At 30.3% G+C, this 16130-nt stretch overlaps 1 protein-coding gene across 7 annotated transcripts in view; it reads left to right on the top strand.

Moving 5' to 3' along the window:
* The window catches only part of LOC119610880, a 227722-nt gene extending 213902 nt beyond the window's left edge, over positions 1–13820 (top strand). For 6 of the 7 annotated variants that reach the window (XM_037966323.1, XM_037966317.1, XM_037966308.1 and 3 more), the window contains exons 8-9: positions 3320–3641; positions 12815–13121. In XM_037966323.1, coding sequence (XP_037822251.1) covers positions 3320–3641; positions 12815–12966 — 474 coding nt within the window. In that variant the 3' untranslated portion in view covers positions 12967–13121. Of the gene's footprint in view, positions 1–3319; positions 3642–12814 lie in introns of all 7 variants that reach the window. The other variant, XM_037966331.1, reaches the window with a different exon arrangement.
* The last annotated feature ends 2310 nt before the right edge of the window (positions 13821–16130 follow it).

Genomic DNA, 16130 nt, shown 5'->3' with positions numbered 1-16130 from the left:
TCGGCGTATACGTAATATTTATGTATTATTAATTTCATAACATTCATACGTCCAGGTGCACTAAAATACTAAACAATTAAAAATTTACAAATTTTAAGCGTAACATATGGGTAATTTCATGTCAAGTGACCCAAATTTAAAATCGATATCTTCCAATTTGAATGAAATTTGCCGACACAAATTTTCAGTTCTACTGGTCAAGAACTGCCGGAGTTAGAGGGGGTCAAAGTTGGACATTTTGGTCATACAGGGTTTTATTCAAATGTGTGTTACTTTTGCATGACCAAAACATGTAAGAAATTATAGTCGAGGCGAGGCCGACCATGTAATACCCTACACCTGGGACCAATGCTAACCATTTTCTATAGGTTTCGTCTTCGGTACCATAGAAGATCATGTGCCAAATTTCATTGAATTATCATCAAAATTGCGACCTGTAGTTTAATGGATGGACCCACTAAGGTGGTGCAGGGTATAAATGACCAACTTTGACCCCCTCTAAGTCCGACAGCTCTTAACCGATAGAGCTGAAATTGAATTTGTGTCTGACCTACTATCCAATTGTACTAACCTTGGTGTAAATTTCGTCCATCGGAATCGGAAGACATCGATTTTAAAAGTTGGGTCACTTGACACGAAATTCCCCATATACAAAAATGTATATAAATGTACATCAATTTAAAATATTGCAGCATTGCAATGGAAAAAAACAATTTTCCGACATAAACTATTGGAAATTACTTATAATTTATCTTATGAACAAGCACAATATTAATACGAACATAACAGAATGAATTTCATTGTAAAATTAGACAACTACTCGTAACTAGAAAAAATAGCTCAAAATTTATTTTAACCATTTTTTTTTTTTTTTGTAAAGCTTAAGTCTCAGCTGAGAAATCTTAATCAATGTGCATGTTTTACAATTGCAAAAAAAATACACATTTTGATTAAACAAACAAATATTTTTTGTAATCAGTCTGAAACAGATATAAAATCCCCTTATAAACAATACAAAGAAAAATAACTTTAGATATGAGATATAAGAATATATAAAAGAACACAATATTGTTATGAAGTTAACAAATCCTTTTTGTATTTTTTATTCTGTCTTTACTCTGGAAACAACATTCCGTACTTATCAGTAGTTTGTGAGGCCATAAGAAATAACTTTATAGTTCAGAAGACTGTTATATACTCGGAATGTATGAGTAATAGGAATAAATCTTAAACAGAAACAATAAAAAACACATTCCTTAGTTTCTTCACTGAAGAACATGTACCTATTTTTAAAGGATTATAGAAGAATACGAGAACATGAAGGAAAGTAAGAAAAAATGCAATTTAATATTGTTTAAGTAACTGCTTTTAGTGATAGAGTGAAAAATTCCAGGGCTTTGTTTTGTAGGCCTTCTAAAAGTCATTATTACACACTCTCATCCTAAACATGTTCATACATTTTTGTTTAAAACTCAAACATGACTAGTATTGGATTTACTACTGTATATTATCCCTCTATAAAAAAAAAAATTATCAGGATTTAGGAAAAAAAATTCTAGAATTACTCAGAAAGATATTCGCAAAAAATCTAGACTGAGAATGCAAGACCCCAATTACATATGTATAATATACATACATTGTATATGCTGTGGAAATTCAAACGATTTTGCAATACTGGGCCTGCAAAACGAGGCCTTTAGAAATTACTCTCTAGTCTATCTTTTTACAGTGTGACTGTTATACTTATATTCAGTCAATCTGAAGATTTTTAGTGGCTCAATCATACACTAATTTTACTCTTAAAATATGTGATAAAAACGTCTGATCCATATAAATGTGATCACGTATCTACTTTCTCATCTCATCAGGAATACCAATAAAGGACGTAAGTTAAACAATCAGTGTGTTTATTCTGGAGTGGTCCTATTGACCTAGCACAACGTTAGCTTATGAGACACATGGAGCGGAGTTAGTTTTTACAATTATTGCATAATTTTTGAATATTCTTGGAAGAAATATATTATAGAAACGATATCTTATCAAGATTCGCCAATAATTTTGAATCTCCAGTATTTTGAGCTATTTCTAAAATGTTGTTCAAAAAATCATGTAAGATATTTGCGCAAAGGAATACTTCCTTTAAAAGTTGATTTAATATAAAAAACCATTAGATCAAGCATTAGTGAACTTTGAAAGCAGTCACAAGGCTGTATTAAGCAAACCTAAAATTGTATTCGTAACATTCCACAGATCTCTAAGATAATGTATACTTAAGATATCTAGTCTTATAACAATCTTAATTAAAAACATTCGAACTATATCGTCATATTTGCTATTAGCCATTTATTTCGACTATTTAATAGTTGTATGAAAATATTTTATTCACTCATTCAAATTGGGTAACTGTGTTAAAAATGAACATTGCATCCTTACGCAGGGATTTAAAATTGTAGCAAATAGAAGAAAAATAGACAAAATAAGAGGAGAATTAAAACATGTAATCAAGCGTTTTTATAAACGTAATATTTAGAGAGTGTTACAGCTAAGATAGGCACATCTCTAAAAGTCACTTAAAGTTGCATTTTCAAAAACAAAAATAAAATAAAGGTAACAAAAAATGCACCAGTACCAATTATCGTAAGATTTATGTCGACACATTTTTACGATTCTAAAGAATTTTTGTGACTAGTGCAAAACAACAATAAGAAGCATTTAACAATATTTTTTACTTAAGAACTTCTAATATCCTTTTTATATCTCATTTCTCACATACAGACATGCTTTTTATACCAAGCTTCGAAAGAGTTGCTGGTATATTAATGTTGTCATTATGTTAGTAACACATCAAAATATACTAAGTCTCGAATGTATGTATATGTATATTTTGGGTTTTTATAAGATTGTAAGGATATAGCCATTAAAAGCTAGGTAGGGCCAACACGGGAGATTCTAGAAAGCTGAAATTGTTTACAAATCTTTTTTTACTTCGACCCATCGAAACCCTTATAGAGCTTAGAAAATCACCTTAATATATCAATAAATTAATGATTAAAAAATAAGCAAATTTACTTAATAATTTACTTAAAATTTAAGGCACAAGTTTTAATGGTGGGTACATAAGATTCGGCATTGACTAATATAACACTCTTACTTGTTCTACATATTTCATCTATTACAAAACCAATACGAACATTAATCAAGTACAGCACACAAATTCATATACAAACACTAACACTGAAATAAGTATTTTTCCTCATATTGCACTGAATACTTTTTTCGTATTTCTATTTTTTTAAATTCTTTATCGTTTATATTGCAGGTATCTTCGGAAGAAACACAATACATTAGAACAGTTGACAATTTAATTGCGTCGAGACTGAGTCTTAAAGTGCAATTGCAGGCTATACATTTTGCTGCTGCTGCCGTCGCCATTGGCAATGGTAATTCACACATGATAAATGCTTTAAATGGCGGTGGTGTGGGTTCAACTTCTACATCATATGGCGGTGCTGCTGTTGGCGGAGGTTCAGCCTCAGGAGGTGCTTTACTATTACGTTGTACGGCACAAATTGGTGATTTGTATCAGGAATATAAAGAAATTGAATTAGGAACACCACAAAAAGATCCTGTACCAGCAAGAGGTAAGTTTGTAGTTATGTATTATTTCCTTACTGCTAGAAATTATCGTTGCAAGATGTACACAGTTTCTAAAAAGTGCTTATACATATGAAGATAGAAATTAGCATTACATTAAAATATAATATATCAGTTAGATTCGTCTTAACAGTATGAAAATATATCTTTAAGTAGATTACACTGATAAAGGTTTTCACTAAAAACTTTTAGAATAAGAGTCGTCTGAATGAAAGGTTTTGGTAGTAATATCCGTTTGTTCTTATCAATACATGACAATGGAGAGGAGGTTCTGAGATGGAATCTTGACAGGTTTATGGCAAAGTTTGCTCGTATCATATCCATCCTAGGTCAGATTTTTCTGGCTTCCACACAGGTGGGTTAATTTTTTCTTGGACCAGTGCTCAGGGGATGACCCCTACTCATGCAGTGCATTGTGCTGGAACTAGGAAAATAGGTTGTGGGAGGTAGGATAGAGAGGGTAGTGTTTGTGGACATTTGATTTAAACCTTTTCACATCGAAAGTGGCGGGGAATAGTTCTGAAGCAAGTTTGTTTGACATACGAACAGTGTGGCTGAAGAATGAATTTTCCCGGTAATGTGTTGTGCGGTCCACTGGCCAATCGACCACAAATCGGTGTGTTCTTTATGGCAGTCGTGTGCAGCGTAAAAATGTACGGATATCGGTAACGAGTTCCCTTATTTCAGAGGAACACATTCCATTATAGTATCGATAGAACAGTGAAATACACCCCACGTTGCGACGGTGTTCCAGTGAATCAATAGAGTTGGATACCCTACCGTAACCGATAAGTACCATCGCCCTCTCTTGTACGCGGTCGAGTAGCTCCAAAATAGACTTCGAAGCTCCGGCCTATACATGGGAGTTGTATGCCATTTTCGGGCGGATAGAAGTGGGGTAAATAGTAAAAAGATGGAGTGAAATATGTCTTACACCGTTTCAAAAAACCGAAAAACTTGAATGCTTCTTTCGACAGTAGGAAAATGTGTTTAGTCCATCGGACTGTATTTTCATGCCCAGAACATCAAGAGTTTTCCTTAATATTGACACCACCCATAAATATAGATGGACCAACATTATCTGCCATAAGTTTATGTGGGTGGGTTAATTTTCGCATCTTCTATTAGCGATCAATTCCAGTTTGTATACAATCAACTGTTTTCCTTTCCCGTAAGATATGCCGATGTTGCAGTCAAACTCATTCAATTGTAGAGTACTTCCATTTTTAGCTAGTGCGCCAGCATGGTTGTTAAGTTCTATGTCCCATGTCACGCAACCCATACAAGGGTAACCAATGAATATCTGGCTATCTCTTCGAAACGCGTCCGGTATTCTTGGACATCTTTCGAAGTTCTCTACGGATTTAATGGCTGCTTTTCTATCAGTAAGTATGTGGATTTCACTATTAGATATTCCATAATACTATATTTATTCTACAGAAAAAATTTTCAGCTTCAAATTATAAACAGAGTTTAATTAATTCGAAATGGCTTAATAGTAAAACTTTCCTGCAGTTCGGGTAAGCTGTTTCGATTAGAGTTTAATAACAACTGTCTAAAAAAATCACTTTTGTTTCCTTAATAACAATAAAGTGACAATGGACTTCATCTCCGCATTACTAGATAATTTATCAAAGAATTTCCAAATTTGTACAAACTAACAAATTTGTACAAACCAAGTAGTAAGAGTTTGAATTAAAATTCTATATAAAAGGCATACATTGACCCTTGGATGATTGGATACGATATTTTATTCTGTTTGTTTATGTCTTTGTAAGTTGTAATTCCTTTATTTGTTTCACTTAAAATCCAAGAAAGAAAATAAAGAGAAATATGTTGTTTATGTTTTAATGTAAAACTATGAAAACAGTTTTCATTTGTAAATGTGTGTTTGTTTGCTTGCTTTGTTTCTCTAGACCTTTAAGCCATAAATGACAAATGTTGTATATTTAATCCTTTGAGTAATTTGTAACACATCATACTCACACTTACAAAGAATTCAGGATCCAGGGATAAAGTGTAAATAAATTTTATGCATGTGTATATGTTTGCAGTACAGGTGTTTGTAGACAATATGTAAATGTGAAACTATTTTTAGTTTATTCATTTAATTAATGTTATTTTGTTTACATTAGAATATAGCCTTAGACAATTTTTAGAAAAACATGGGTGATTCCATAAAAGAAGTTTTCAAAAAAATTATACATTTCTATCGGAATGGTTTCAATTTCGTGTTATTATATATTTTGACTTGTTTTGCTTTAGTTTCTCCAAATTTGGAAAAAGTTTGTTAAATTTTTATACCCTACACCATTATAGTGGGGAGGGTATTATGCGTTTATGCTGATTAAGCTATGTCCGTTCGTCAAAGGTTTCTTAAAACTTTAAAAGGTAATAAATACGTTTTTCATTTAAAGCCCCATATTTAAGTAATTGTTAAAGTTTATTTGAAAAATCTCTAAATAAATATTCATGTTTAAATTTTAAATTTTATTTTTATTTAAAACATATTGTTGCAATATAAAATCAATAATTTTCGAATAGAATTTTAAAGATGTCTTCGGACTGTATACTTAATATACATAAATTAAAACCAAATTTAATTAAATACAACAAAATGTTTTTTTTTTTTTATTTTATTTAAAGTGTAAATGAAGAACAAGAGCCACATTAAATAAATATTTTAAAATATACATTAAAATATAAATTTATCGATAAATAGACATTTTTAAATGACACCAAGAGATTTGTATATTTTGTAGGAATAATTTTGTTTAAATTAAAACATGTTTAATTAATTTTAATCCGATAGAATAGAAGGTGAGAAGGGTATATACATATAAGTATGTCATTCCATTTGTAATTTCTAGAATATAATTTTCCGACCCTATAAAGTAAATATATACATATCGTCACCTAAGACGCAAACGGCCCTATATAACATTTTTAAAATTTTACAGGAGAAGCAAAAAACTATTTAAATTGAATAGCTTGTTTCTATCAACGCGATTTATTTGTTTGTAAATAAACATATGTTTTTGTAGATAGATATTTAAATGTTTTTGTAGATAGGGCCTTTTGTTTTTTGTCAATAAAATCGATAAATTTTGGTCGGAGGAGTTCAATTTTTTGTGTGGACATTTGATTTGATGCAATAATTAATAATCAACAATAAAATCGATTTTTAATTTTTGGTTAGTTAGGGCCGTTTGCCTTTCAGGTGACGATATGTATATTCTGGATCCTTATAGATAGCGATTAAGCCATTTCCGTCTTCTGTCTGTCTAGAATGGAATAATCTAATGATACCAATATTTCATAGCTTTCCTTTGGAATAAATATGGGCAATTCCATGAAAAGGTAAATCCCGACTGAAAAAATAAAACACCTATAACTTTTGCATTTTCTAAGATAATTCAAAAATTGGTATATGATTGTTTTGAAAGAAAGAGATTGTTGAAAAGTTTTGAAATCGGTCTATTTTTACACATCGCTCCCATACAAACGGACCCGCAAATATCACTTTTTAGCTCATAATTCTGTTAATTATAATACTATTCCTTCCAAAATCGGCAGATCTATAATGTATATAAGCCTAAATCATTATGACGATTTTCATAACGATTGGACCTCATTTGACCCTAGTTCCATTGAAAGTTTAATTTCAGAAAAACACTTAAACGTCCGTAACTCACTTATAATCACTAGTATTATACTGAAATTTGGCACAAATAAGTTTTATATAGTCACTATATAACTTCTGTTTTTTAATTTTATCTATAAATTGCATAAACATGTATATAGGTCGGCTATGTCCGACTGCACTTTCCTACTCCTTTTTATTTGTTGAGGTGTGTGTGTACATATATTTTCAAAATATATATTTTATAACCTAAAAAAAATTCAGGAGAAAAAACTGTCACATATGATGTGTCACGTACGATATTCAAAAATTTTCATTATTAAATTATATTATTTTTTTTATTTAAAAATTATGGATTACGAATGAAAAATATGTCCCATAGTTTAAGAAATTAAAACAAAAAAGATAGAACTACAGAATTCGCAGATTTTCGTAAATATTTACATGTATCTTAAAAACTCTTCCGTTATTTGTCACGTATGATATCGCCATATTTTAATCCATATTTGGAAAAAATTATTCCGAATGGGCTGATTCCTTTTGCAAATATAGAATTCTCAGATTGGAGCAGAATGTCAATATTTTTTTCCAAGTACTCCCATTTTTAGCAAATCTATACCACTCTAAAGGCGTACGAACGTCACATACAATCGTATGGAATTGCCCATATGATAACAATTATAAAAACCATAAAAAGGGACCTTTTTATCCCTTGATGAAGCTCACCAAATATTGACGTCAGTACAAAAATTTTGAGAAATGGTATCTTAGAATGAACTAAATTTTCATTTTCGATGGTAACATCAGCAACTTCCATTTTGGGCCCATCATAATATGCATATGTCGAAACAATTTTTTTAAAACTGAACAATTTTTTCCTACATTTACTTTTATGTGTCTTCTGGTACATAAAATCTTCGGTGGAAATTTTATTAAATTGAACAAATTTTAACCCATGCACTTACTTTTTCGCAATTATAGCACTATGTAAGAAATTACAGCCAATTTGAGTTTTTTGCAAGCTTTTTTCTCAACTGGGCGCTACTTATGGATCTACATCCGATTTGGAAATTTTTCATATTACAATCCACTTTTGATAGCTGAATATTACAAAACATTACCGTAAGCCTCCTGGTACATGCTACGAAGTTTGAGTTCGTATCAATTAAATCTAATTGTAGTAATTGAAATATTCTTATAGGTAGCAGGAAAAAATTCATAAATTTTCTGCTGCAGAAAAATATAGTAACAAAGAAACACTTTTAAAAAATAAATGCCTCCTTTGTTTTTACTAATAGTAATTATTAAAGGTAACATACATTTTACTATTAATTTTAGAGTTGTTTTTCTTTTTTGTATTGTTGTTAGGACAAAGTGTTTATTTTAGATTGTTATATTTTCTAAGCTATTGAATTCTGTTGTTTCTGCTTTTATAACTTTACTAAATGCACAAACGTATATTTACAGATTAACATACATACTCTTATCTATAAATATTTATTATTATACCCTACACTACTATAAAGGAAGAAACTTGCATTACTGTTTGTAGCACATCGAAATATAAGCTTAGAATCATATACTTCCACTGCTAGGTCCATCTGTTAGTCCTTCCATGTAAACCTTGCAATCAATCGAAATATTAAATATAATTGAATGGTACACGATCTTCTATTATATCAAGATCTAAGGCCTATTGATTATTTTAGTTAGATCAACATGTTCATAATTAAACAATTTCCAAATTAACGTCAATTGTTTTAATATAAAAAATAAATAAAATTTTGAATACCCTTATACTGATCTAAGGTGTCATATGGTCGGCCTTGCCCAATTATATTTGATTAAAAAAAAAAAAAACACAACAACACAAAGTTACACACATTTTCACTTACAAAAAAAAAAAGAAAACAAAACAAATTTGGAACATCGTCTCCTCGTTTTTGGCAAAGAATAGAAATGACAGTTTCTGGTCAACGCCACTAGAAGCTATTGAGTTTGTTGCTTTTCTCATGTTTTTGTTTTCATCTGGTTTTGTTGTACCTTTTGTTATTTTACTGTTTCCTTTTTTATATAAAAATAAACACAAAATCTTGCTTTAGGTTTTTAACAGGGATGCCTGTCATCATTGGCACCCTTGGTGGTCATGTCATCATCTCTGGGTTCATCTTTTAGTTGTGCTTCGTCTGTTTGTTACCTACCCAACGGCCATATGGAATGTTTGTTGTTCATTTCATTGTTGTGTTTTTCATTGTGTTGTTGGATTCTTCTTTTTTTTTGCATAAACATACATTCAAAACATATTTGTAACATTTTCTCATTTTTATTTTAAAATTTTGCAGCTTTATTACTAATTCAGAACTGAATAGAAAAAAAAACTGTAACAATCTAAATATTTTAAATATTTTTTTTCTGATTTAATCACTAAGGATTACTAAGCAGAAATAACAGTAGAAGAATATAGATAAATGGTAACTTGAAGTCCGTTATAATATATGTATATGTACATATGGGCAATTCCATACGATTGTACGTGACGTTCGTACGCCTTCAGAGTGGTATAGATTTGGTAAAAATGGGAGTTCTTGGAAAACAATATTGGCGTTCTGCTCCATTCTGAGAATATTATATTTGCAAAAGGAATCATCCCATTCGGAATCTTGTTTTCCAAAATATAGATTAAAAAATGCGATAACATACGTGACGAAATACGGAAGTGTTTTTAAGATACATGTAAAAATTTACGAAAATCTGCGAATTCTGTAGTTCTATCTTTTTTGTTTTAATTTCTTACACTATGGGACATATAATGAACATTTTTGAATATCGTACGTGATACATCGTATGTGACAGATTTTTCTCCTGAATTTTTTTTAGGTTATAAATTATATATATTGGAAATACATGCACACACACACCTCAACAAATAAAAAGAATTAGGAAAGTGCTGGCGGACATGGCCGACCTATAGACATGTTTAAGCAATTTGTAGATTTAATTTAAAAAACAAAAGTTATATGGCAACTAGGGTCAAATATGCACCGATCCTCATAAAATTTTGAGGTGGGATTTTTATTCATATAAGACTTATATGTGCCAATGTTATTATAATACTAGTGCTTATAAGTAAGTTATGGACGTTTAAGTGTTTTTCTGAAATTAAACTTTGAATGGAACTAGGGTCAAAAGAGGTCCAATCGTTATGAAAATCGTCATAATGATTTAGGCTTATATACATTATAGATCTGCCGATTTTGGAAGGAATAGTATTATTATTATTATTAACAGAAATATGAGTTAAAAAGAGATATTTGCGGGTCCGTTTGTATGGGGGCGATGTGTAAAAATAGACCGATTTCAAAAATTTTCAACAGTTCTAAAAATATATATTTAAGATTCGCCAACTTTGCCTAGAGCAAGTTTTAATGCGGCCAAATGACATATCCTTCACAGAAATCCTTAAAAAATTTAAAATATCCACGAGAGGACGATTTAATAGAAGCATTTACATTAAAAATATATTGCTTGTCATCAAATATCAATATTTCAAGAAAAACGGTGGCGTGTCATAATGTCCATAGACCTTAGACACACTAAATTGGGTCATAACAATTTCAAAATTGTCCAAGACTAAAGCGACAGAAAGTCCATGGATTTCAAAGAGTCCGTTTATTAAAAAAAGGCTTACTTTAGCTAAGTCGGTATTTGAAATTCCCCAGATTTTAAAACCCCTGCGCCTGGCGGAAGGCCGACTATCCAGGACACTTTTTTAAAGGAATCCAAAATGCAACATACACCAAATTTAGGAGCAATTCTTTTCGGGATAAGTGTATCCCTTTCTTAAATTCTAAACAAACCATGGACATTATGTCATTTTAAAAAAGTTACATAATATCCAAGGACATTATGTCGCTTTAAGATGTGTCATAAGGTCTATGGACTTTATGACACGCCACCGTTAAAAACACATTCCTCTAATAAAAAACTACTTTGGAGCAGATTTCATAAAAAAGTAGCCAAGTTCATTTCATTATTTATATCATATGTAGAGGGGGACAAAAAGAACTGCCCATTGTTACATATACGTAAAACCTTAGTTGTCCTCTTTATAAGTCTCCGCAAGGACATGGTTTATGTTTATAAATAATTAGACAATCGACTTTGATTACTTCTTTATAAGTTTACGCGAAAAAACTTTTTTTAAAAACTACCTACATAGAAGTTATTAACATTCTAAGAATTCATTCCTCGAAAAATATGAGTTTTTGCAGGATTACGGAGGTGGCACTTTACAAAATAACCTAAAATTACAATCCTATAGGCAAAAATTACTCAAATTTGAATTCTAATCGTTAAGTACATGTTAAGACAACCTATCTATCAGAAAAAAGTAAATTTGTATTTTCCACTTCTGTCCATTTCGAGTCCAAATTCTAATTAATTTGCGTTCGTATATGTAACTGTGGGCATTTATGAGTTAATGACATAAAAATGCGAGTACAGCGATGATATTCGATGTAAACATGTTTATATGAAACAAAATCGGTCAAAAAATGTTATGAAAAACGGTTAGTTAATTTGATGAGTGATCGTAATGTTAGAGGAGCATTCATTTTATGACATACTGTTTGATGTTGCATATATGATCGTCGGCACAGCCGAATATAACACTCTCACTAGGAAAAATAAAGTTTTCTTTTAATTAGTATTTTTCTATTTAAATTCCTCAAATCTTAATTTCATTAAAAAACCTCAACATGAATATTTCATAACTTTCATTCAACAGATTATTATTTTTTCAATATATTTTTGTATATTCGTAAGTTTTTCGGTTAACTGCACTTTTCTGTTTATATATGTATGTATTTGTGTGTTTTTAGTTCAAAGTTTAAATAGAAAACTTATACCCTTATGCAATACACTATTGGACTATTGTCTGTTACTAATGTTTTTTAGTCCCTAAACTTGTTTTCGTTTATTCCGATTTATATCTCCATTCGTAGATAAACAACCATATTTTTTTTAATTCTTGTCTGTGGATAGCAATAATATTATTCTTTACTCTATTGTGTTACCTGTATATGCATTTGAGCTTTGAAAAAGTTGTTCAAATATGTTGTTAAAAGTTACTCCTTTGTGGGGAATGTATGCCAATTGAAAGATTAATCTTCCAGTAGTTGCAAGATGTGCTGGACTGGCTTTAAAAACCTTTGGAAGTAATACTGCTCTAAAAACTTATATAAGAAATTAAAGGATTTCATAATTTTCTCTAACTTTATTAAAAACTATACTAGTGAAAGTTATCCTTCTTAGAAGTGTTTCGTTTTCTGAATACTAAAGCAAATCTCAACTTAAAACTTTTATATATATATATTTTTTTTTTGCCACAACAATTGCGGTCAATATTTTTCTCTTTTTATTTGTAATTTATTTGACCAAAAGCTAAAACTATTTTCAATAAGCAACATGAATCAACAGTTATAATAAAATTTCTCTCAATATTTAATTTAATTATAGTGACATCATCTGGCGGTGGATTTAGAGGATTTCTGGAGACATATTTTGGTCCTAGCTCTGGAGCGGAAAGATTTAATTTCCAACATCTAAAATTGCTTTTAACAACCAGCAGTATATTAATGATATTTTTAAATGTTTATCAATCCAGATAGTTTATTAAATGAATAAGAGAATTTGAATCACTTGAATATTAAAACGTGTAAAATAATAAAATTAAATAAAATAATAAATTTATAACCATAAAATAATAACATTAATTATAAAAACAAATTAAAAATAATACAATTATAAAAGGCTTAAAAAGTTTTATTTTTAATAAAACAAAAAAATTAATATTTTATAATATTGAAAGAATTAAAAAGAAAAAAATTGATTTTGTTATTAAAAACTTGTTAAAAAATTTAATTTACATAAAATAGAATTATGCACAAAAACACACATTAAGACACAAACAAATATACACACGCCTGCATACACAGACAAATAAACAAAATAATGCAAAGCTTATTTAGTTAATAATATACATTTAGTGTGTAATTAATTTATATAATTAAATAAATAGTTGCAATAATACACATTGCGATAAAAGGAAAACAACTACTCTTTCAAATGTATTTAAATACAGTGAAAAAAAAAATTATTAAAAAAAATACAGCATTAACAAATTAAAATAAACAAAAAACACAACGTAATAGTAATAACTGATGTATGTATGTGTTGTTATGACATTTTTTTTGTTGCATTTTGTCATACAAACCCTACAGGCATAATAAAAAAATATAAGTCCAAAACATTATGACAAATAAAAAATATAAAAAAAAACTTTTTTTTACTTGTTATTGTAAATAATTATTTAAAACACAAAATTAAGTAATAATACATATTTACTTTATGAACACGCATACATACATATATACTTTGTAATAATTAAATATCTATTATCGATAAACTGAAATATTCATAAAATCAAATATAAACGAATGAAAAATGAAAAAATAAATGTATAACCCAGCAAATGTTTTAGTGTTTGTTTTATTTCGACAGTTAAAATTGTTGGTAAGTTGTGTTGAATCAAAATATTTCAAAGGTGGTAACAACATTGAGCATTTTTGTACCTACTAATAAATGCACATATATGTATATATCCAGCAAAAATTTACATTGAAAAGTAAGGGGTTAAAATGGTAAAATTTACTTAGAAAATAGCATTTTAAGTCATTATTTTAACACGGGGATGACATTAGAGGCAAGTTCTTACCACGCTCGCTTAGAAATAGGGAGTTAGGTAAGTACTTTGTTAAAAAGTGAGAGTTAACAAACGTGGTAAGCTCAAAATGCGTTGTAAATAGTGAGCTTACCACGTTAGACAACGGATGTGCAAAAAGTTTAGATTGCGACAACGAATTGTTGCAATGTCTACTTGACAGCGGATGTTATTGAAAAATTTGGTGTCAATTTGGTACCAGGCGTGTATATTTTTTTCCTCTGTGTGCCGTGTTTGCCTATTTCACGGTGGTCTTTTTCAACCACTGCGTGAGCTTTTGCAACGACTCACCCCATTGCGTTCCTTACACACAGGTGGCAATTTACGTCTATGGAATTTTCGGTCAAGTATACGTGCACTTTGCTCAAGTTCTAGAGCGATCTAATCTCTGACCATTTCTGCCCCGTTGCTTAACTTCCGAGACGCAAAAAAATCACATCCGTATACAATCACGCAGATAGGATGGCCTCTGTTGAGTCGGCAACAGCATCTAGAGACGTCACCGGTAGACTGAAGTACGAATCCATAAAATAAGCCGAGACTCTGTTCTTACTCATAGGGACACACTGTGGTAAATCTGATATGAACAGAGTTTACTTTGAACATACCTGGACAAGGAAGGAAAATTCAATGGTATCACTTGTATATGATACCTTTCATCCATCACCATTAAACCCTGCACATTTCTCATTAATCCGACACACTCATAAGAGAAGAACATACGAAACACTCACTCTAGGTATACGGGCGGATGAGTTCCATAACACGGACAACTGACCACCCGTAGTACAAGAATATGTGGTTCTCTAGCTTGACCCTATGTCAAATTATTCCAAGAAAAGTTCGAGGAGTGAAATGACATAACCAGTTTGTAGGTCCTGCAGACTAGAGGAACTAGTAGCACCTATTTACTCCGGGATTGCAATACACCAAGATGAGGGTCTTTCATCCAGAAAACATGCCCGGGGGTGGGGGGTTTTGTTGTTGAATAAGTACAAGTCATTACCATGTTTTTGTTAGGTAGGCAGTAAGTACATACATACGTATTTGTAGAAATACGTATTTGTAGAAATTTTTAACTTTTGCATATTCGTTTATGTAGCTGCAAGTTGCATAGTAGACAATTTTTGAAAAAAGGAAGATAATCTACAATTTATTTATAGGTTTGTTTCGAATTGTATAAAATTTTACATGTCAACATAAGATGTGTTTAAATATACGTCAATTTAAAGCTTCATATTTGGATCAAAAGTCCAGTCAGTAGATTAACCAATAAACCAATCAGTAGTAGACTAGACAATAGACTAGTCTGTATACATCACAAAGAGTTTTATTCCAAAATTTTAAAGTAATTTTAAGCTGGGTGTTTTGTTATCCCTATGAAGGAGAATTTACTTTAATTACACTGTAAGTATGTTAAAATGTCACAGAAAAACGCCGATACGCGTAAACCCAATGACATAATCCGTTTTCAAAAGTTAGGTCAAAATAAGGAGATATTGCACGTTGAAGTTTGCATTGTTTCTGAAGCGATTTTTTATCACATCTCAAGGTGAAAACTTCAAAAAACACTTAAAATAAATACATTTATTGTTTATCTATTGCAACTTAACAATAACCATAAAGACCGACAAAATAAATACATACTTAAAATGAAATTGAAAACCATAAATCTGTGAAAACAAAACGATAAACTTAAATTTTATTTATGGTTTTTGCAAAAGAGAACGGACTCTGATAATAAACTGGAAATGACCTTACGTGAATTTTAGAATTACAAATTAACAACAAATTAAGTAATTTAAAACGAGTTTTCGAGTTTTTTTCCTTAAGACATGAGAATTTACTTCAGAGACAATGTAAACTTCAAATTGCAATATCTTCTTATTTCGACCTAACATTTCATAACGGAGTATATCATTAGATTTTATATCTAAAATATCGGTATCACCACTTTTTTAGATATACATAAATATAATATGAATAGAAATCATATTAATATCCTCCTATCCAATTAGGACCTCCCAAATAAGGTCTAATTCCGAAAATTAC

The sequence above is a fragment of the Lucilia sericata genome, unplaced genomic scaffold (assembly GCF_015586225.1).
Source record: "Lucilia sericata isolate MDLA Ls3-8-SP2 unplaced genomic scaffold, ASM1558622v1 Contig000029F_arrow, whole genome shotgun sequence".
Taxonomy (NCBI): Eukaryota; Metazoa; Arthropoda; class Insecta; order Diptera; family Calliphoridae; genus Lucilia; species Lucilia sericata.
This window is presented reverse-complemented; position numbering and strand designations above follow the sequence as displayed.